At 43.9% G+C, this 22,667-nt stretch overlaps 1 protein-coding gene across 2 annotated transcripts in view; it reads right to left on the bottom strand.

Annotated features, from left to right (window-relative positions):
• Dusp22 (dual specificity phosphatase 22) overlaps window positions 1-22,667 on the bottom strand; it is a 49,487-nt gene that overhangs the window by 19,718 nt on the left and 7,102 nt on the right. For both annotated transcript variants that reach the window (XM_021215612.2, XM_021215613.2), the window contains exons 2-3: window positions 21,373-21,406; window positions 17,767-17,849 (exon numbers count right to left, since the gene is read on the bottom strand). In XM_021215612.2, coding sequence (XP_021071271.1) covers window positions 17,767-17,849; window positions 21,373-21,406 — 117 coding nt within the window. The remainder of the gene's footprint in view (window positions 1-17,766; window positions 17,850-21,372; window positions 21,407-22,667) is intronic.

The following is a 22,667-nucleotide window of genomic DNA, read 5'->3' as shown; positions in this document are numbered from 1 at the left end:
AAAAAAAAAAAAAAAAAAAAAAAAAAAAAAAAAAAAAAAAGGAAGAGTGTAAATTCTGGAAGGGAATAGAAATCCACATGATGGAAAAATTATTTTAGCTGCCAAAAAAAGATACCATAATTAGACTTGAACACCAGAGATAGAATGGGCGAACCAAGGGGCTTTCCTCCTACAGACATGGCATCTCTTCTTTGACCAAAAAACCCATTCAGACTTCCAGGAGGCCTGCTAAGCAGGTCTTCCCAGTTCTAAACGTGCAAGGCCTAATGAAACAAGGACAGGCTAAACCTGAAACCCTACTAAGAACTAATTTTACCAGGCCCCAACCACTGAGTCTCCACTCCCAGAAAGAAAAAATTAAATTAAAAGCAAAATTAGAATTTGGACTGAGCTCATTTGCTCCAAACCTAGACCATGACTTTATGCACTGCTACAAACCTCGCAGTGTCAGCCGTGTGCCCTGGCACATGCTTTTGATCTCAGTACTTGGGAGGCAGAACCAGAAGAATCAGAGTTCAAGTCCATTTTCATAGCCAGTATGAGGCTAGCCTGAGCTACATGAGACCCTGTCTCAAAACAGAAAATCAGAACTCCAAACCACACAGCGTATTTTATTGGTAAAGACAGCTCACAGCACCGAGGCAGACTAGGAAATTGGTTAGTAACCTGGGACCCAGCTTGGTTGGGGTTATGCACACTCCTGCTTTCTAGTACTGCACCAGGCGGCCTAGATCCTTTTCCTGTATGTATTATGCACACATAGCCATCTCTGAATGAAACACCTAGCAACATTAGATCCTGACCTGCACTGGACTGCCTGTGCACCGCTCTCTAAGAAAATAGGATAAATTTCTTTATCCCTAGTAAATCAAATTTAGACAGTTTCTATTCAAGTGTAATCCCAATGTATCTAATATGAAAAATAGACAAACTGTTCCAGTTTGAACTGGTTTTGGGTATATTCACAGTAAAGCAAAACTGTGTATGTGCAAGGAATCTTTCAGGGAAAATCCCCTACTTACTATCCTATGCCTATGCATAATTGGATATGCATATAATTAAAATCTGATGCACTGTGGGACCATACACAGTAGAAAAATGATTAGATAATCTATCACTCAAAATAGAGAACAACTCAAACAATTAGTAACCAAAGGTTTTCTTCTCTTGAGTCCATCAAAGGAAGCTGTGAACAATAAATGGGGCCTAGAATATCTTTCTTTACCTGTGGCCTGCTGCTCTCTGGCAGCGTATTCTGATCTTTTCTACTGTTTTGCTCTGAATAATTTCCTTGCTGCTTTGGCACATCTGTGTCAGCACTCCCCGTCAGTTCTCTGGATTAGAAGAACCTGGAAACACCCAACACCCATACTGACTACTGATGATACTCCTTCCTTCCATGGTAAAGTTAATGTATATAATGGAAATCTACTATCTTACATTTATTTTACTTTTGGGGGGGGGGGGGGAGAACTAGAGACTGAGCCAAGGCCTTGCCCGAGCTAGACAAATGCTCTACCAGCACCACACACACCAGTGTCACAAGCCTTCCTTTCGTTTCTTATTTTGACATATGATCCTACTAAGTTGCCAAGATTGGCCTTGAACTTGCATCCTCTCCTCAGCCTCCTTAGTAGCTGTAGTTACAGGCCTATGCCACCAGTTTTGATTTGTTTGTTTAAAGTGGAAATTCTCTATGCTACCCAGGCTGGTCTTGAACTTCTAAATCCCCACCTAATCTTTTCAATACCCACGACTACACAGATAGCCACTGTACTAGGTACCATTCTGACCGTTCCTAAGTGTACACTTCCACAGTTGTGAATCATCACCATCATCCATATCTGGAACCTACTCTTCCCCCAAATCAGATTCTGTACCCATTACACACTAACTCTTTTCCTTCCCTATTCAATACCCATGGAGGTGACCATTCTCATCTCTGTCCCTGTGACCCTAGTACTTCTGTATCTCATAAAAAAAACTAAAGGAAGCAAACTTTGAAAAACTAGATTCGTAGAGGTCATAGACTCAAGAGATGACAACTGTTGACTTGAAACTTCCTTGAGTTGCACATTTCAGATGAGGCCATGTTAGTCTCCTTCCCAAGGGTCCTCTTTGCAAGGGCGACTGGTCCAGAGTGGCTGGAGACTAATATCTATCCTGTGTGTGTGCGAGCTAAGCTCGGTGCCTGCTCCATGAGTTTGGATTGATGTCTTTCTTCAATCTAGGAATTTACATACAGCCCATAACAGTTGAAAATACTATGCTGTATTAAAGAGAAAAGTATAAGTCAAGGTTACATTCGCAAGGATAATAATCTGGAAACAGTCTAAGTGCCATTTGACTGGGAATTTGTTACAGAAGATAAAGAATAGGTAAGGTTTAGATTCTTATGAGGTTCTTGGTCACCCAGAAGAGCCCAGCTGAAGATAAACGCAGTCTTGTAGTGAGACTCTATAACGCATGCCTGAAGTCTCAACTCTGAACTGAAAAGGCATTTTCTGAAAGTACCCATATGTCACTGATTCTTCCTGCACGCTAAATTTAGGCACTATACTACAAATACCAACTTCCAAGAACACTGTGGTCCTTGGTGGGGTTTGGGGCGGGGGAGTGGGACCATCAGAGTGGAGAGGTAAGATTTAGCCTTGGGTTTGATTTTATGAGCCAAGATGCAAATGAGAAGCCTCTACACCTGCTGCTGCTTTCAGGTTAGTCAAAAGACAACATGCATCTGACTTATCAGGGGGACAGAAGAGGGTTCTGATATTTATTTTTGTTCAAGGTTTCAAAGAAAGACCAAAGTGGCCTCAGAACAAGGGGTTTCCTCTGGCCCTTAAGGGATGGATTATAGGAAGGCAATGGGGGAGATCCGGGGTGCTGTACCTCCCCGACTCTTCTGGATTTGGCTCAGTGTGAGGGTTAGCTCATGTGCCAACTGTGACTCATAGAACCTAAGGCCAGTTTAGTGTGTGCTCAAAACCCAGGCTTCTGCAGTGCACCTTCATGCAGAGCAGTGCCATCTAAGTACATGCTTAGAGACCGATGAAAGAGCGTCGCTAAGGAAAACATCCCTTCTGTAAAAGATACATTTTATCTGACTATGTGTGTGCCTCTGGATCTGAAAAGTAAAGAAGACCCAACTTCAAGTCCTTTAGTGTGTCCACTGCCCCCTCCTATAGAAATCTGTCCTCTGCACTCTTAGTGTGGCCTGCTCAGGACCACTGGCCTGCCTACCACTCAGTCCCTGCAGGTCTTGTCCTTCCCTGGACCCCTCCCCAGAGCTCTTGCTTTACAGTCTCTGTGATTCCTTCTCTGTAGGTTCCTCCCAATGGCCTTTCCTCAGCAGATCTTCAACATAGTGCAGCGCCTCTTTTGAAAGCTTCTCTCCACAGTTGGCTCACAAAGACTCCAGCTCTGTGTTCTGAGTTCCTCCCAGACCCCAGAATGCAGGTGCCTCCGCAAAGCATGCAAGCTTGGGTTGCTTGATCCCAAACTCTTACAGTGATCACTGTTTTCCCAGTCTCTCAGCTCTTGCTCCTTCAAAATCAGACACAAATGTGTTTAAGTGAAGAAAAGGATGCTTCAAGAAGCAGGTGCATCTTTTAAAATTCAAACCTGTATATCCCAAAGCTGGCTATGACATATGGAGTTGGCTCTAGAGTCATGGTTTCATGCAGGCACATGCGTGCCTTCATCTCAGAAGGCTTTAGCCTCAACTTTCATTGCCTATTGCTAATGGTCTTGGTGAACGCGCTCATAAGAATGAAAAGTTTAGGTAGCCACTATGTCTCTGACATTTTTATGAAACAAAATCTCACAGAACCTTCCGTTTCCTCTGGCTCTTACAATCCCCCGACTCCCTCTCTGCTGTGGTCCCTGAGCCTACAACTTATGTTGTAGATATATCAGTTAGGGTTGAGTACTTAATTTCTACATGTTTATGGGCTGTGGTCCTCTGTAATGATCACCATCTGTCGCAAAGGCTGTTTAGAGGAGATATGAACATGGATGACTCCAGTAGACACGATAACAAGGAAGGGAGAAACCTCAGGGGGCATCAACTCCAGACAAAGACTTACAGGAATGCTGAGAGCAGGACAAATAGGTTTCTCCAGGGAAAAGCCCTCTAATTGGTTATCCAATGCCAGGTGGTCAGACCTGAATCCTATATATACAAGTAACATTATCTAGATGGAACAGGTTACAATGTATATATTTAAGGAATATATATATATATATATATATATATATATATATATGTATACATACACACACACACACACACACATATATATATATATATATACATATACACATATATCTCACAACAATTCATCGTTTCTTTTTTTTAATTGGGAGACTTCCTTTTTTTAATTGGTGAGAGATCTTCTGTGGGTCACACTTAGGGCATGTTTGGGAAGGAGGGAAATATTGACTCAAAACTGAGTATCGATCTTTAAGGGCTAGCTAAGTCCTTGAAAGTAGGGTTCAGGAAAAAAAAAAAAAGCAGAAGCCAAATTTAGCAAGAGTGTTTGAATTCCATGAGCAAGGTGAGGAGCTTTCAGTGCAGCAAGAGTTCTAGAGTTGGGCAGTTAGGAAGAAGCAAGGCAAGGGCGCTATTCTGCCATATCTACTCCATACAAGGAGAAGCATCCTTTTGCAATGTGGTCGACTGTGAGCGCTGCAGTGGTTGTCATGGTACCCTGAGGTTTACAACATGGCAGGTGCAGCTGGAAGGGTGCTTTCCTCTCTCAGCTTAGGCACCAGAGTCCCAGGGCCCCCCTTTGACGGGGAGTGCCTTACCACACCCTCCCCCCTTCACTGTGAACACTTTGATGGGCTATTTTTATTTCGACAGCTGTATGCTCTAGCACTGGACACAGATGGAAGCCCCAGGGCAGAAAGCACTGTGGCCACCAAGGAGACAGAGGGTCACCAGGATCTCAGAATGGCCAGTAAGAGCCACTCACTTGTGATATCATTGCTCATTATGGAAGCATGAAGAACAGTTTTTCATTAGAAGAGGCAGGAAACCTCAGTTTAAAGGGAACAAGAAAACAAAACAAGAGATGTTTAGGATATGCTACTCATACTAGGTTAGCCATGAACCATTTTTTCTTGAGGGTAGAATACCTCATGCAGTTGAAGTTCAGCAACCTTAGTAAGTAACTGCCTTGCCTTGGGATCATGGGGCTGGTTCCTGAGAACAGAAACTCTTAACTTAAGTAAATTAGGCTGTATTTGTCACATCATACTAGCCAGTTCCTAAGAGTGGTTCTGTCCATCCAAGCTGCTCACCCCAGAATTACCAGATGATAAGGAAAAAGCTAGTTCTCACCTACAGACCCCCTTCATTCTCCCACTGGCCATGGTCAGAAGAACCGAGGGCTTAGTGGCTTATCTCATTTTAACTACAACAAAGTTTGGGGGAAGAAAAAAAATTCCAAGCTAGACCTGGTGGTGTAGTTCTGTAATCCCAGCTACTTGTAAGGCTGAGGCAGGATTCCAAGTTCCAGGCCTGACTGGGCTAGAAGGAGTTCAAGGGCAGCATAGACTATTTGATGAGACCCTGCCTCAAAACAGAGTCTGAAAAGGCGATGGAGAGGGAATTTAGTGGGAGAGTTCTTGCTTAGTTTGCAGAAATCCCTGGATTAAATCATTAGTAAGGGGAGGGGAGATCAAGGGAGGGAAAGAGGAAGAGAAAGAAAAGAGAGGGTTTTATGATACTGGGAACACTGACCCTAGCACTGCACTGTGAGCCTCCTACTGTGTGCTGTAACTTTCACCCTGCACCTTTTTCTTTCCCATCAAAAAGGTCAAGAGGTGGCCAACGATTCACCCACTCTGTGATCCAAGGCGGAAATTGAAATCTGTTGTGGTTGTGGTGACAGTTGAAAGGGGACAAGGATACATCAATGCATGTCCAGGGGCGGATGCCACCCTCCCTCCACACACATCTCCAGAACATCCCAGGGGGCTGGGCAGCAGGGAGAGAGGCACACTCCAGAAGCGTCCCGGGCACAGCCTGTTTGTCTGCACTAAGGAGCCAGCTATGCACTTGCTCCACACTCAACCCTAAATAAGATTGCATCACTTCCTTTGCAGGTGTGGACAGGCACGGATCCACCTGTGTCACTACCTAGCAATGACTTATTAAGAGCACCCGAAAACAGCAGATTTGTTTAAACTACTCTTAAGTAACCCTGGATCTATTTAAATAATCATTTTTCCTATGGTGAAAAACAATGATGGTGTTCTTAGTAAGCCAGAGCCCTGACTTAGCTCTTTACCATTGAGTACTTTCTGCTTGCCATTCAAACTTCTGACTGCAGGCTCTGAGGCCTCTTCCTAAAGAGCCAGCCACACATAGAGCCCCCTGGGATAGACACTGTCCCTGCTGCTCGAAGTGCTCAGGGTGCCTAGTGTCTGCCAAGCACACACTGCACTGCCCCAACCAGAGCCAGAGACACGCTCCCCTCTGTAGAGTCTCTCTGGTTACCTTCACCAAACTAAGATAAACTATCATTTAAACACCTTACACCTTAAAAGACATCACATGCCCACTAAATCCTGTCCCACTTGCTCCCTCTCTTGTGGTTGCCTACAATAGCCACGTGGATAAGGGTCTCCTAAGGTGAGGGTCCATAACCAAGGAACCAAGGATGCTTGCCTGAGGTAAAACAAAATGTAAACCATCCACACAGTCCATGCCTCTGCAGAGAACCCCAAAGACTGTAGCCAGAAGACTGGAGGTACAAGGGATTAGTAGGAACAACACATAGACAGCTATATCACAATGTGGACTTGGTGACTGATGACATCTTCTACAACGCTGCAAACACTGTAATATAACAAACATGACTCCCTGGCCATCCTATCTTGCCACTTTCTTGTATGGTTTTATTCAGGCCCAATGAAGCGGTCACGCATTTTACTGAGAAAACGCTCAAGTATCTGTGTCCAACCTACACTCTCTCTGGAGCACCGCATTTCTAACAAACCTCGGAACACGGCAGGGCATCTCACCCAGCGCTCTGGGGCGTGCATATCTATCAGTTGTCTACGTATCTGCGCCATGAAGCTGTTATGTAAGGTGCCCTGACACCTCCCTTGCCCCACCCCACAACTAAACACAAGTAATTCCTTTCCACTCTACCTAAGAAATGGCTATTTTTAACGTGTTTCTGAGGTGCCTAGAGGTTAATGGTTGTTACATCTTTTTGATGGATTACTCCCTCTGACATTAAAGTAGCTGACTCTTTGCTTTGTACCTATCATGTGTTTGTCTAATAGACAACAGGGAACTACTACTGGTGCCTCCTTCTTTTGGCTCAATTTGCTACTGAATCTTTCCCCATTCTTTCATTTTCAACATTGCCATATCATTTTGTGTGACAGTTCCAAATCCAATCTGATCTTTTATTTCTAGAAAACAGATCTCACTCCTTAGTGGTCCAGGTCAAACCCTTATTTCTAACTTGGAGTAGGGCAGAGCTTCCAGGGGTCTCTAAGATGTGTATCTCCTCCCTCCGTTCTATTTCTGCACTAATAACTACTGGAACAGCAGTCTGACTGTGTCCCTTGATTGGTACACAAATCTTGGGTGAGTCTCTAATTCCCACCAGACTCTTCAGCCTAACAAACAACTGGTCCTCCTTTCTGAGGCTGTCTTTCCAGTCTAGCCACTCTGATGCATTACACTCTGTCTGCTGAGCCTTTCCTACAGGCCGGGACACACCCTGCACTGCATCACCATGTCACCGAATGTGTTGTTCTTTACTAGGAATCACATTCAACTGTCCTCACTGTCACCACCTAGCAAGCTCTTGTTATCTTTCAGGACCAAACAAAACTCTCAACCTTTGGTACAATCTTACTGGCTGCCACATCCCCCTGGGTGTCTTGGGGACCCTTATACCTGATGCATATTTGCAACACTGCAACACTGTGATAATTTATGTGTCTGTATCAATGTAGAACCCTTTCATATTTCTTTGTATCATCCAGCAATCCAAGGTAGGCTAGGGAGCAAGAGCACTCCAGGAAAGTCTGATGAGGAGGGACAACTGAAAGCCTGGCTATGCTACCAGGAGGCAAACATAGAGCTCTCTTATATTGGAGGTTTAAGAAACACATTTCCTCAGAATCATCTGGTATTAGGGGCTACAGCCTTCCTTCTGCCCCATGCAGCCTCATGTACTCTCACTAGTACTCCATTTGCAGATAGGATGCTGGCAGAGGAGCAGCAGGCACATAAGAGTCAATCTCTTCTGCACTTGGCTGCTCCACACAAGGAACTCAGGCAGCTGAGTCAAGAAAGAACAATTACTAGACAGTTTTCGATCCCTACAGAAATTATTTCTATTTGAGTCATATCTATTTAAGTCTGGGGTTGGCTTCAAACAAATTTGCTTTAACACACCAGAGGTACTGCAATCCCTGAGCAGAGTAGGTACTACTGATTTTCAGATGACATCTAGAAATTTTCTTAGAGAAGCGAGACCCAGCTAAGGTCGCAAGACACAACCATCAATTAGAAACTAACCCAGTGCAAAGAGCTGCTTGCTTCCCAAGGCACTAGGCTTCACCACCAGTGGGTAGTTTGGTGCTTGTGCAAGGCTGGTAAAAAACAAAATCAGCCAGTTTGGAGGAGACAGCAGGCATCTACACAAGAACCACTGCCCAGTGCTTGAAGCTGCAGCACTAGGTGGATCTGTGAATCCTGAAAGAAGGGCACAAACGCATTCCCATGTCCAGTCAACCCAGTAGAAACAGACTGTTTGATGTTGAAAACAAAGCCTCTATCATTACAGACATGTCCTGGGCTAGCTTCTGCCTTTGAAGATTAAGACAACTTGAAGTAAATGATATACTTTCTTTGTATCTGCCAACCACAGACCACAAAGGATGTCTGATGCCACATATCACACATGAATCCATGGTACATGGTAAATGGTACATGGTGATAAAATACACACACACACACACACACACACACACATTTTTTTAAGCTAAGCCTGAATATGCATATGCAATATACCTATTGTTATCACAGGCACTAAGAATATTGCTTACCAATCCCTCTTTGCCAACACTCAAATAGATACACTTGCTGCAGTGGTTCTCAACCTATGGGTCAAGACTTCTTTGGGGTCAAATAGCCCTTACACACGGGTTATCTAAGACTATCTGCCTATCAGATACTTACATTATGATCCATAACTGTATCAAAATTACCGCTATGAAGAAGAAACAAAAATAATTTAATGGTTGGGGGTCACTACAATATGAGAAACTGTATTAAGGGTCATAGCATTAGGAAGGTTGAGGACCACTTCTCTTACTGGAACAAGATAATTAAAGATGAAAAGAACATAAAGAAAACAATACTCCTTCATTCTTGGGGGTCTGTTATGATCCTTTTAGACTCTACTGTATATGTAATAGAAATACAATGATGGCTTTACATTTTGTATAATTATTATAGATCATATTATAGATATTTGCTGTGATTTGCTTCTGTTTCTTAGTGAGCTCTTTTCTTTAAATACACAGGCATCCCTTCTTTGGGGATTGCTTCAAGTAATTTTGCATATGCATGGACTGAGACTGGTTCTACTCCTGTGCCATTGCCAACATTGTGGCCATGAACTTCAGTATACCCCAAATCTGCACATCTCTGTGTGTTTAAAGTGGTTTGGGGAGTCTATTCTCCTTATGCTAGAAGAAATGTGACTTACAGTTCCCACAACTTGGGTAAGCCTGCACATTCACATACACTCTGCCTGTTAGGTCTCTATACCTTAGGCACAGGGGAACACAGTGGGCATCAGACAAGAGAGGCAGAGGAGAAGGCAACACCCAAGTGTATGCCTGGGGAGCTCTCCCTTTCTACACCGAACAGGGAATTTTTGCCTGAATGTAACCTCAGTTTCTTACCTCTAGGCTCCACAAAGACCAAGACACCATGCTTTGAGTACGGCAAAGCTTCTGTTGAGTGACTGTTATGAAGTTGTGTGATCATTTTTATGGGGCCGATCTCCCAATGCCAACCAAAGGTAGCTGATGGACCATTTAGAGCAAAATGAGAAAGTCACTGAACCTTCTGAAGGTTAGTAATTATAGGTTAGTAATTCACCAAGAGAGGCTTTAGTAGTACCACAAAACTAGATACCATGTATGCCTTCAGTTCCTGGCGAGTGAGAAGCTGTGGCCGAAGCCTGTGTGCTGGAGGCTCTAACACACTAATCAGACCCTCTGGAACCACAGACTCCTCACATGAAGTCGATATCGATGCAGCTCTGCTTTCCTACACCAACGAGCCACATGTGACCAAAATCATGCTTTCTCATTTGGGGACGGGGTTAACATGTAAGCAGGTTTTTGTTCTTAGGCAGGCATCTACATCCCTGTGTGCCAGGCAGAACTACACACCATCAGAACCAAAGAAACTCCACCAAGGAGTGGAGTGCCTACCCACTGATCCACGAGCGTTACATGAACCAAAAAGACTTGGGACATTAAACAGAGGTTGTCATGGATGGACAAAATTCATGTCCTAACCAAGAGCACACTGTAGGCACTGCAGAAATGAGTGAAGCCCAAGGCCTCCCCTTCCCTGCTGAGCATGCAGCAGGAATGAAGTCTGGCAGAGACAGGGAGACTGCATCAGGATTTGCTACATTCACGTGTTATCCTACTGAGCCACACTGGGAAGAATAGGCAGAGCAACAAAAGCATTATTCCTTAAACTTGAAACGCCCTCTAACTCTGGTTCTGGCTGGAAGGAGATGGCCTCTTCTTATTTCAGAAGCCAACAAAACTGCTCAAGTGAAATTCAGAGTGACGTATAGGGCAGGAGGACCACGGTTCCTGCAGGGACTTCTACCAGCCACTGAGTCTAGCCCCATGGTCAAAGAAGAGGACTGGCCAGGCAGATGCAGCACCTAATCCTGGTGAATATGTTCTCCTCAAGGGTATGTGAATGCAGACGGTGCAGAGACACACAGACAAAAGTCGTGTCAGAACAAACAGGAGTAGCCAAGGAAAGCAAAACCACAAAATTAGATGCTGGGGAAGTGTAGCTCAGAAAGTGTCTTTAGTGTTAAAGGAAATAAAAACACTGAGTTAAGATCTAATCCATATATGCTGAATGGGTTCACAATACAAAACCGAAAATATTCAAACCAAATTCCAGCTCACACCATCTACCCACTAAACATATAACATACATGTATGTAGATTCCGTTTCTCAATTGAGTTCATCTAATTAGAATCTCTGATGTGAGGAAGCTGTGTGATGGGATGAGAGCACCTTTAAGGCGTTACTATTAATAGTGAAAAGTAGTTGTTTCCTGCAGGTGCTCTGTCAAATACATAGAACGAAAAATGAAACAAACTCTGAAATTTTTACATCAGAAAGACAAGGTTTCTTTTCTCAGGGGAAGGGAGAAGCCTTTCCTTGTTCAATATTACTTCCTCAGCACCAAAAACAATACTGAGTTTCTGATTGGGAAAAAAAAAATCACTCTCCTCAGTGCTGAAGACACCATGCTCGTACAAGTCTGTCGAATACAAAGACTGTGTGTGTGTGTGTGTGTGTGTGTGTGTGTGTGTGTGTGTGTGTGTGTGTGTGTGTGTGTGTGTGTGTGTGTGTGTGTGTGTGTGTGTAAATGCTGGTCTGTGCACGTATGTGAAGGTCAGAGGACAACCTCAGGTACGGTTCCTCAGGTGATGGCCACCAGTTTTTGAGACAAGGTCTCTCTTTTGCCTGGAGCTTGCCAACGAGGCTAGGCTGGCTGGGCAGTGTGCTCTGGGATCACACACAGGAACCACCAAGCTTGGTTTTAACATCAGTTTGGGGAATCGGACTCAAGGCCTTTTGTGAGCATGTTATTGACTATAAGCCCGGACTATCCCTGCATCGCAGTAAGGAAACACCTCCTAATAAACATCAGCATTTCCTAGCCACACCCCAAATTAGAATCAGATGAAGACCTGCTATATCATGAATACTGTAACTACAGGTCTAGAGGGTTTTTTATTTGAAATTAATATACGTATTGATGGTTTCTCCCTATAAATGCACTAATAATATGTATTTCAATGACTGACGTCAAAGCTCAGTTCTAAATGACTGTGTCCAGGAGAAGAGATCCTTGCCTTTACGATGAGAAGACCTCAGGATGTAACCCTGGCCGTGGAGTCCCGGACATCAGCTCTGTCACAGAAGAGTAAGGATAATCCCGACTGTTTGCCAGGCTTGAGGCCTGGGAGGAGAGCACAGTGAAGAGTCTGGGCCATCCAGAGGAGCTTCCATCCTGCTCTCTGTGCCAGCTTCCTTCTGGACATGACACCGAAAGCTGATTAGATGAATTCCTAGTCACTGCTTAAGGCCCATTTAGAAGCATGTTCAGTGCAAACAGCTCCAGATTTATGAATGGGAGACAGAGCTCACTCTTAGGTCGTCCAGTCTACTGTTTCTACTTGATTTTGTCACCTACCTTGAGCCATAGCTCTTCTTTCATTAGGTTATAATAAGTGTGAATGTTTATAAAATATTCAGAATACAATCCTGTCTATGCATTAAAGGTTCTGCCAGGCAGATGAGGGTGGGGAGCATATGTTAGTATCTTCAGTGCCTGCCCCTGGCTTGCATACACTAGATGCTCAAGGAACAAGTATACCATTTGCTAGCTCCCTGCCTCCATGTGGAAGAGCTGTCTTGGAAAGGAATACAACTTTTACCAAAAAATAAAACAAAACAAAGCAGAAATTTTGCTAAATGAAAAGGATAAAAGAGAACAGAACCCCAATTCTGGGCTGGGGGTGTGGCTCAGTGTCAGAGCACCTTCCTAGCATGTATGAAGCCATGAATTTGGTTTGATATCTAACAACACACACACACACACACACACACACACACACACACACACACACACACACGGGGGGGGCAGTGGGAATAGAAAGGGAATTACAGCTCCTCAGACTCTCAGAGGGAGAGGGAGTTGGGGTTCCTAGTGAGCAAGATCCCTACATGTATGTGCTGAGTTATTTTTGTGTGTGATATATGTGTCCATGTTTGCTCCTGAACATGTGTGCAAGTAGAGTCCAGAGATCAACGTCAGGTGTCTTAATGACTCTTCATCTTACTTTTTGAGACAGGGTCTCTAGGGAACCTGGAGCTTATTAGTTCAGCTAAACTGGCTGGTCAACAATCCATCCTCCTGCCTCTACTTCCCCAGTGCTGGGGTTACACACATGCACTGAGGTACCTGGTATTATTATCCAGGTCCTAACTCAAATCTTCATGCTTTCAAAGCAAGCACTTTACTGACCAAGTCCTCTCTTTGGCCCCTTTACGATGTTTTTGAGGGTCTTCTTTCTTCTCCAAGCCTGACGTAGTCTCTAAATTATTTTAGGGTTACCTCCTCAGAAATGTAGGACAGGGCAGGGAGTGGGAGGATGTTAAGAGTAGCAGTGAAGGTCCTTTGGTAAGGAGAACAGAATCTCTGGCCTGGATAGAGTCCTAACAGTCCAATTGGTCCTGGCCAATTCCTTAGCGAAGAAACCATTCCTGGGAAGGCAGGCTTACCTTAGAAATAAACAGAAGAAGCAGTCCTTTAATAAGATACCACCGTTCCTTCCCAGAGTCCCTATCCACAGCAGAGCAGCTTACAGGGCCACAGTTGTACGTACAGCTTCAGACATTTTCTGAATTACCCAGAAAAGTCAACTTCTCCTGGTCCTCTTGCTGTGGTTCCAGGCTGCTCTCGCTGGATACTCTTTCTCTAAAGCTGTGGCTGCTTGTCCGCCTTGTGTCTGACTTCCATTCCAGCACACTGCTGTGGCTTTTTCCTTCTCTCTACCATTCTCCTCTTAGAGGCAGTCGCTGATATTAGTAGCTTGTCTGTACTGGGTGATGTTTCTTTGAGACACTAATAGAATTTTTCTTGAATTGCAATAAGCCAGCAAGCCAAGTGTCTTCATTCTGGAAGACCTACTCTTCCAAAGGACCGAACTTGGAGCTCCAGGCTTTTCTCCCTGGATTATCTTATTCTAAGAATGAGAGGCCACACAAACCCTGTGTCATCAGAAACACCAGGTTCCACTTGATGACCAAAGACAGTGGCTCAGCCGATTTGGAGGCCTGAGATCAATGGCTCAAGTTTTTCCCTTCAGGCATGGTGGTAAGAAGTCTTAGACATTTCAAGTGCTATTCTGGAAACTCTCCAAAATCAACCAGATAAAGGTATGTTATATGTAGTCAAACTAAAATAATAAAGCATAAGCTTCTTATTTAGTTGAAAAATAAACTCTGTATTGTGTAATGCAAACCAACTAAACAAATTTCAACTGACCTGTGTGGTGGATGCAGTTTAGGAAATTGTGTGGGTCTGGAATTGTGACAGAAAACAGATTGTTACACCCAGAAAGGTTATGAGTGTCCAACAGGACTAAAACTACAGAGCCGTCCCTTTTACCTAGAACAGTCTCTCACAGACATGAAAGTAAATCGGTATGGAGAGGTGCACTCTGTACGGAGGCAGTCTTAGGCGCAGGGTCCGAGTGCTGTCTCCTCTGGCCTTAGTATGGCAGATGCTTGAATACCCTTTGGACACTCAGATAATATAGTTACACAAGACTGGAGATCATGTACCATCTCAACAAGCATGCTCACAAGATCCTTGTTCAGAGAGACTCAACATGCGTCTACACTGCAACTCGTAAAGGTTGATCCTCTCAGCCTAACCAGGATTTTCTCAGGAGCCTATGACATCTAAATTCCCTAAACTCGTTTCCCCAAAGCATGACATCACATACCCACAGCAGCTTATCCTCAAAGAATCCCCTCATCAACTCTTGACATGATCAATGGAGTGACTACATGCTTTCACTTGCCCTCTCTTGCATTGAAAGCTGGTCTGAAGACCCTAACCACAGACCTTGATGGCAAGAACCTCAATGCCTTAAAACCCTGAGGTTTACTGACATGACCCTAGAAGTCCTCACACCACAGAGCCCCACATATGGCTCCCTGGCAGCCTTGCTTCTGGAAATCCTATCTGGATGTTATTTGGACCCAAATCCCTTCATCTGGGGGAAGAGACTACATTCTTACCTCCTGTCCATCCCAGAGAAAGGATGCCCAGATTAAGCTAGGGGAGTTTCATAAATTCCTTCCCCACTCCCTTCAAGGATCAGGGCTAGCCGTAGAAGACCCCGCACTAATAACTTTCCAGCCTAATCTAGAGATTGGTTAGGCCATGGATTTGAATTTGGAAGGTGGAGTTCAAGTTGGAATTTCAGAGAGAAGATGGCTAAACAAAGTCCCTAAACATCTGGAATTCCAGTAACTTAATTACTGTATACACATCACTCTACAAAACTCCCCACACATTTAGCTGGAGAGGCTGTTAAGCAGCTTTCTAGAAACACACACCTATGACATACCAAATGAATGAAGTAAGATGGGCGATGTTAAACTACATTATACTATAAAACCACGGTGTAACCTTTAGTAAACAGGAATGCTTACTATTAAGCTGAGCAATGATAGTATCCAATGGCTATAATAACATTCTGAGGACTCTGAAAGCACAGGCTGGAAAACTGTAGCTGTAGGAGGGTGATGTCCGGAAAATATCAGAACTGTAACAAGGGGCACAGCGGCTTCCCTCTCCATGCCCCTCTTCAATTTGTAAAGGCAGTTTGTCCCTATAGACAAAGTGCAAAGAATACGGTGGACATGTAATGTGCTCAGAATGGAGGCCCACAGTCTGCCCTGAGCTCTGGGGTTCACGCATACAGTGCCTTCTTTATACCTGGGTTGCAATCCCACCTTACTTTCCAGTCCAGCCAGAGTTTCTGTGTGTGACAGAATGGCTGGAGTTGTCTCACTTCTAACACTTCAAGACCTTGTAAGCAGGTGGAAGTCAAGAGATTGAGAACAGTGTGAATACGACAATGTATTTCCTTAAAATTAGTACACAATAGTAAGGCAGACTTGGTGGGGGAGGGTGGGAAGGACTGCTCTGAAATTTATTAAAATAAAGGAAACCTCAAACTTCATCTTGTGATTTAAGAGGAAGTCAGCCATGACCACTATGTAGTTTAACATGTCTGTATCTTAAACACAAACTATCATTAACAAATTAAACAATTAATATTGCTTTATAAATTTAATTAATTACTTAATACAGGAATAACTATTTTTAGAGTACTGTTGGACTCAAAAAGAAAAACAAAACAAACAAACAAAAAGCTGTCATTCCCACTGAGACGAACACAGCGCCCTAGCAAACACCCATGGAAACAGCAGAAGGATGTGTGAGCTTCCACCTGGGAAGATAACTAAATGTGGGGTAGATCTGGGCAGTGGTGAGCACCTGCTGCAGGCTTACAAACTGCTTCTCAGCCTCCGTTCTTGTCTAAGCACTTTAGCTTGTTCTGTACTGACTCAAACCCAGAGGCTCCAAAGCCAAGGAAAATGGATACGAACATACCTATACACATACTACCTATCCTTACGTGATACGACTTTCAATGAAAACAGCTTGAACCAGGAGTCTTTGTTTCAGAACAAGTACCCCTCCCTTCCTAACACCCCACCCTAAAATAGAAAAAACATGTATCACAACCACACAGGCATTGTTTTCTAAAAGAGGTTAACCTGGGCTGCGCCACGGCAGAAACAGAAATAGATTTTGCTCCAGATCAACAGTTCAAACCGTCCAACAAGGTAAAATTGAAGATGTTTTTGGAATTAGTGTACAAGCAGACACACCCTGTTTACCCCCTAAACCTAAAACACAACAGCTCTCTACTGATGTTGTCCATTCAGACCAGGCATGGAAAAAAAAAAAAATCACAGGGTTGGCTTGCCTTCCTTCCTGTCCTTACTAATGTCCTAGTGGACTTCTGTGGCAAACATCGTTAGGATATGAGCAACTTGAATTCGTTAGGATCCTACTGAAGCAGAAATAAGTTTGAAAGCTGCAGTAGGTCTTACTTATTTAGCTGGTTTTTTTCCTGTAGTTCTAGAGATGCAACCTAGAACTTCATGTGTGCTAGGCTACCCTATCATCAAGATGCCCTCAGCCCAAATTTTAATTAATTAATTGATAAATTAGTTAATTATTAACACAGGGTCTCACTCTGTAGCCTAAGCCAGGCTGGAATTCGCCATGTAGCCCAGGTTGACCTTGAACTAGAAACTACCTTCTTGCCTGGCTGTGTCAGTTTATTTTGGAGAACTTAGAAAACAGAGCCAAGCAAACCATGCAGCAGGACTACAAGGACGCCCTGTGTCAGGACACAGCATGTCCTCAAGGAGGCCAGGCATTTAACTCGAATACGAAAGTAATCTGTCCCGTGACCACAGGAATAGACTAGTGTCAGAATATGGCTGCTTTCATTGATGTCATGTGCACTTCCACAGAACATAAATACACACACACACACACACACACACACACACACACACAGACAGATGGACAGACACACATAGAGATACACAGACAGACACACACACTCACAGAGACAGACAGACACACACACATACTCATAGAGACACATGGATAGACAGACACACACATACACACACACATACTCAAAGAGACACACGGACAGACAGACAAACACACACACACTCACAGAGACAGACAGACAGACAGACAGACAGACAGACAGACAGACAGACAGACACACACACACACACACACACACACACACACACACACACACACAGTTCTTTCTTACCTCCAACATGGGCCTGGCAGTGTCGTGCACAGAAAGAATGTGTGTCACCTTGTTCCTGCTCAACTGTTCTGCGTCTCTTGCATCTGCCATTAAAGATAAGAGATGGACATTTTAACATTCTGTGAGTTTACCACTCTTATAGTCTAGGCAGAAAACATCACACAACTTGCTTTTTTTTTTTTCTTAAAACTTTATAACTGATCATATCCAGAATAATCTAGACTGGTTAAATTAGGACTTTTGCTTTTATTTATTTTGTCTTTATTTTTGACTGATAAAACTTTTGAGCTCAAGTATTTACTCAGATTTAAAAATGTTTTCATTAGGAAAGCTGTTAAAAGAAATACAAGCTGTAGTAGAGTATGTTTTTTACATGATACATACATATTAAGCATGTTCATTTAAAAACAAACAGTTACCTCCTACAGATTCCTTAAGTTGAATGTAAAGTCCAAGAACCCATTTATTGAAGAAGACAGAGAAGTGCAATGGTCAGTCCTTACCCTGAGACAAGACTATGGTTTATAATAGCTATATCCACATTACAGCAAAATCAGACAAACAAAAATCCAGAACATTTTCTAGAAATTCCACACAGAATTATCAACTGGCTATTAAACTTATCTTCGTAAGAAACTATGGCACTAAAATTACATTCCCTTCTTATGTTCCCACCTGTAAGAGAAGACTAATTTTCAGATGCTCTAAGTTTAAATCCTCGGCTAATCTACAAAACAATTCAACAAGAAAGAAGACTCACTCACTTGAGTGCTTGGCCCTGGCCAACCTCTTCAAAAGGATACAAGGAAAAGAAAGGGGACCAAAAAAGCAAGTATTCCATGATGTTCCTTGAGAAGATCTGATGACATGGGAAACTGCCCAGGGTCTGCACCAAATTTAAGTACACCAGAAACTCTGTACAAACATATATAGCCAGAAATGAATATAGTGGGATATGCAGTAAACAGGCTTATTGAGATGTGGAATGATGAGAGAATGTCTACTCTCTATGGTGCATGTGCATGTGTGTCTAAGGACTTACCACACACAACCTCTCTGGGAAGCACATCGGAAAGGCTAGTTCTTAGGTTCCAGTCTAGTTCTAGGTCTACAGTCAAACAAGGTCATGTACATCCCCAACAAGCCCTGGAATAGGGCAAAAACCAAGGACCAATGTTCTAAATATTCTGCAGTGGCAGGAGAAGATTAAAGTTTGTTTTTAACCTGAAGATTCTCCTCAACCACTGAAGCTTCAGATTCCATCTTGAAAAGCAGCTTTATGCTTCACACTCAGTGACCTCAACCACAGCCCCACACCACTGGAATAAACTGGAGTGATGGAGCTTTGAATCACATCGTACTCTAGACTGCAGTGTAGAACTCCTTCCAAAGGCTCATGCGTTAACGGCTTGATCCTCAGGTTAGTGCCGCTGGAAGGTGGTGGGTCCATCCACAGGTGATTTGTAAGTCACGTGGGCCATGTCCTTGAAGGAGATAACAGGACACTAGTCTCTTCCTCTCTGTCTTACTTCGATGCTACCATGAGGTGAACAGAATCTTCTCAAGGGACACTCCCGACAGATGTGCTGCCAGAGTTCCAAAGGCAAAGGGGCCAACTGCCCGGGGCCTGAAACCTCCTCAACACAAGGTAAAGCGAACCTTTCTGCTTTTTAAGTTGATTCCTCCAGCTATTTGTTAAAGTAACAAAGAGCTAACCGACACCAACGGGAGAAAGAACTGTGTAGGGGAAGGGCTGGCTAAATGGCTCAGCAAATAGTCACTAGCCTTGAAGGCCTGAGAGCTGGAGCCCTTGCAAAGGTAAGAGAGAACCGAAGCCTCAAAGGTGACCTCCGACCTCCACATTGGCAGCATAGCACCAATGTCCACACACACCTCCCCCGCCCCCTCAAACACATTAATAAAATATAAGTCTAAAATAAAAGGGGTGATTCAGGAACCCACCCACACAGTCACCCACATAGTCACAGCAATGTAGGATGTCACAATTTCCTCCTGTATCTGCAATTTAGGCATGCAGTCTAAGCTGAAGGCACTGGAGCCCGCAGACAGCTAGGAGGAAAGCCAGCCTGATGGGGTGGGTGCGTGACACTGTTGCTCTTCAGGGGTCTTCCAGATCCCAAGCCCAGCAGAATTAAAATTTTAAGAAAAACTTAACTGGCAGATGATATCTGCACAAAATAAAGAGTTTCATCCTGACATCTGATGTGTATATAAAGTACTTTAGTCGTATTTAACCCATTCCCCACTGCTGATGTGCGATTCATCTCGCTTCTCTTTACTAACCCCCTTCTCCTTGCATCTCACTTCCGTGTGAGAGGATACACTTGTGTTCCTGAGTCTGGCTGTTCCACATAACGTGATGATCTTCCATTTCTACAAGATTTACACTTCAGCAATCACTATTTGACCTCACACAAATTTGCCTTCCTGTATGCAGGAGGTCTATATCTAGAGGTTCAACCAAAATTCGATCATTTAGACTGAACGTATAGAAACATTTGTTCTTGTCATTGTTCCATAAACAATACAGTACAACTCTAACACAACTCGCACCCTGTATTAGGTAATCCTCTAGAGACACTTTAGGTGCAGAGGAGACACACTGGGGTCCTGTGTGGAAGTCATATCATTTTAAATAAAGAACTTGATTTTGGATTTTGGTTTCTGTAAGGGGTCCTAGAGCTAGTCCCCAGCAGATATTGAGGGACAATATATTTAATGGACTATTTTTTTAACTGTTATTCAACTTTACTGTGCTGTAATACACCATGTTTCAGCCTTTAATGATGGTCAAGTAAAAGTGTGACTCATGTGAGATTCACCTACATACATGCCAGTGGGTTTTAGCACACTCAGAGTTGTGCAACTATGACCACAATTAACTTAAAATGTTTCATTACCATAAAATAGATTTTGTAACAGCTTACCATTTTAAACTGTGGTTTGGAGATAAAACTGTAAATCTGTGAATAAAGAGGCCCACTCTACCACACACGACCCAGTGGGCTGCTGGGTCCCTGAAGACAGGGAAGAGCCAGACTGGCCAGCGTTGCTGTGGCACCTGCCTGCTCTCCGCTGTGTCACGGGACGTCTGCATGGCTGCGCTACTCTGGGGTAACTCTCTCCCATGAAGCTCAGCTGTCCACTTGAGCATGCATGATCCTTCATCAGTTTGGTAGGGTGATGACAGTAGACCTTAGGTGTGTTCTGACTTCAAATCACTGGGCATTCAAAGTGGAAACCCACGACCACAGGCACTGTGGCATTGAGCTGTGCACACAGCTGAAAGTACCGTAAGTTTGAAATCAAATCTTCCTAGGGTCCTTCATAAAGGTACTGCCAGGGTAGTGCCAGACACTCAAACCCCAAGTCACATGTGCCCAACCCACTGAGCTCTGGAAGGCCAGGGACTCAGATTTTCAATCTGGGATGAGGGGAAAGTTCTGGAAAGAGATGGTAGTGATGGTTACACAACCATATGAAGAAGATACCTAGGGCTTTTGACCAGTACATGGATAGCCAGAATGGTACATTTTGTGATAATGTATTTATCATCATTAAAGAAGCAGAAAGTAATTAACTCACCTTTGAAGTTGCCAATGTACAGGCCCGGCAGGATCTGGAAGAGAGACACAGGCATGACTGTCACAGGATGCCAAGTGGATGGTGCTGCTGCCCAAAGGTGAGGCTTTCACAAGCTGTCCCAGCAAAGCCCAGTACCCCTCACATACCTACCCAATTCCAGCACCTCGCTGACCACAGCTACTAAGAAATTTTCTCAAAATTTTAACACTGTAACCTTTCAACTCCCCGCACTTAGAAGCAGGATGGTAAGTAGCTCTGGGCATTGGGAGAGAACACCACCCTTTTCACACTGCACCTCCCTCACGGCCTTGGCAAACATGCCCTGTAATGCTCAAGATCTCTGTACACAGTGTCCCCTGCCAAGTGCCACTAACACTACTACCACTGTGCTCTAAGACCCCATTCAGTGACACTGTGGCGGACCTGCTTCTCTGCTTCACTAGAGAATCCCCCAAGCCCCTGTGCAAGAAGACTTCAACAGAGCTAAGATGAAATACTTCACAAACACCCCATGGTTTTCAAAGTGCCAAGGCAAATCTTTGTCATTCTTTTGCAGAGATTAATAAAATCCAATTAAAAATGCCCTGGAAACTAAAACCATGCCCAGTGACGTCCCTGCGACAACTTCCAGTTACACTTCGCCTGCTGGTTCTGCACATACCCAGACGCTGTAGTCACAACAGGTCTCCTGTTGTAAAACAACAGTGCATGATGCTCATCCTGCAGATGGACCAAGCAGGGCTCCCCAGCAGCTTCTGGCTACCTGGAGCTTTTCTCCCTTCATCTCCCATCCCCCAGGATCTCCTGTCTTTACTAAGATGTGACATCAAAATACTAAAGGGGTCATTCAGAACATGGCTCTTCTGGCCAGTTTACACAATCTGGCAATACTGGACAAACAAATGATCCTAAGTTCATCACAATTCAACCATATGGAAATGGAGACATTTACAATCAATGCTGAGAAGGGAGTTACACTGACACTTGTTGAGATGGCAAAGAAGGGGCTGGAGAGATGGTTCAGAGGTTTAGAGCACTTGCTGTTATCACAGAGGACCAGAGTTCAGTCTTGAGCACCCACACCACGCTGTTCACACTGTAACTACAGCTCCCGGACATCCAACAGGTCCAGCCTCCTTGGGCACCTGTACATACACCCACATGAAGATGTGCACACCTACCCGTTACTACAAACCGTATTTTAATGGCAAGGAAGACTCTATTGAAGACAAGGGAAAGGTTAAGCTCAAGCCCCCATCAAAGAGGGACAGAAAGGGAGTGGCTAGGAAAAGAAT

Source organism: Mus pahari, chromosome 16, assembly GCF_900095145.1.
Source record: "Mus pahari chromosome 16, PAHARI_EIJ_v1.1, whole genome shotgun sequence".
Classification (NCBI taxonomy): Eukaryota; Metazoa; Chordata; class Mammalia; order Rodentia; family Muridae; genus Mus; species Mus pahari.
Note: the sequence above shows the minus strand (reverse complement) of the source record. Positions and strands in the feature narration are given on the sequence as shown.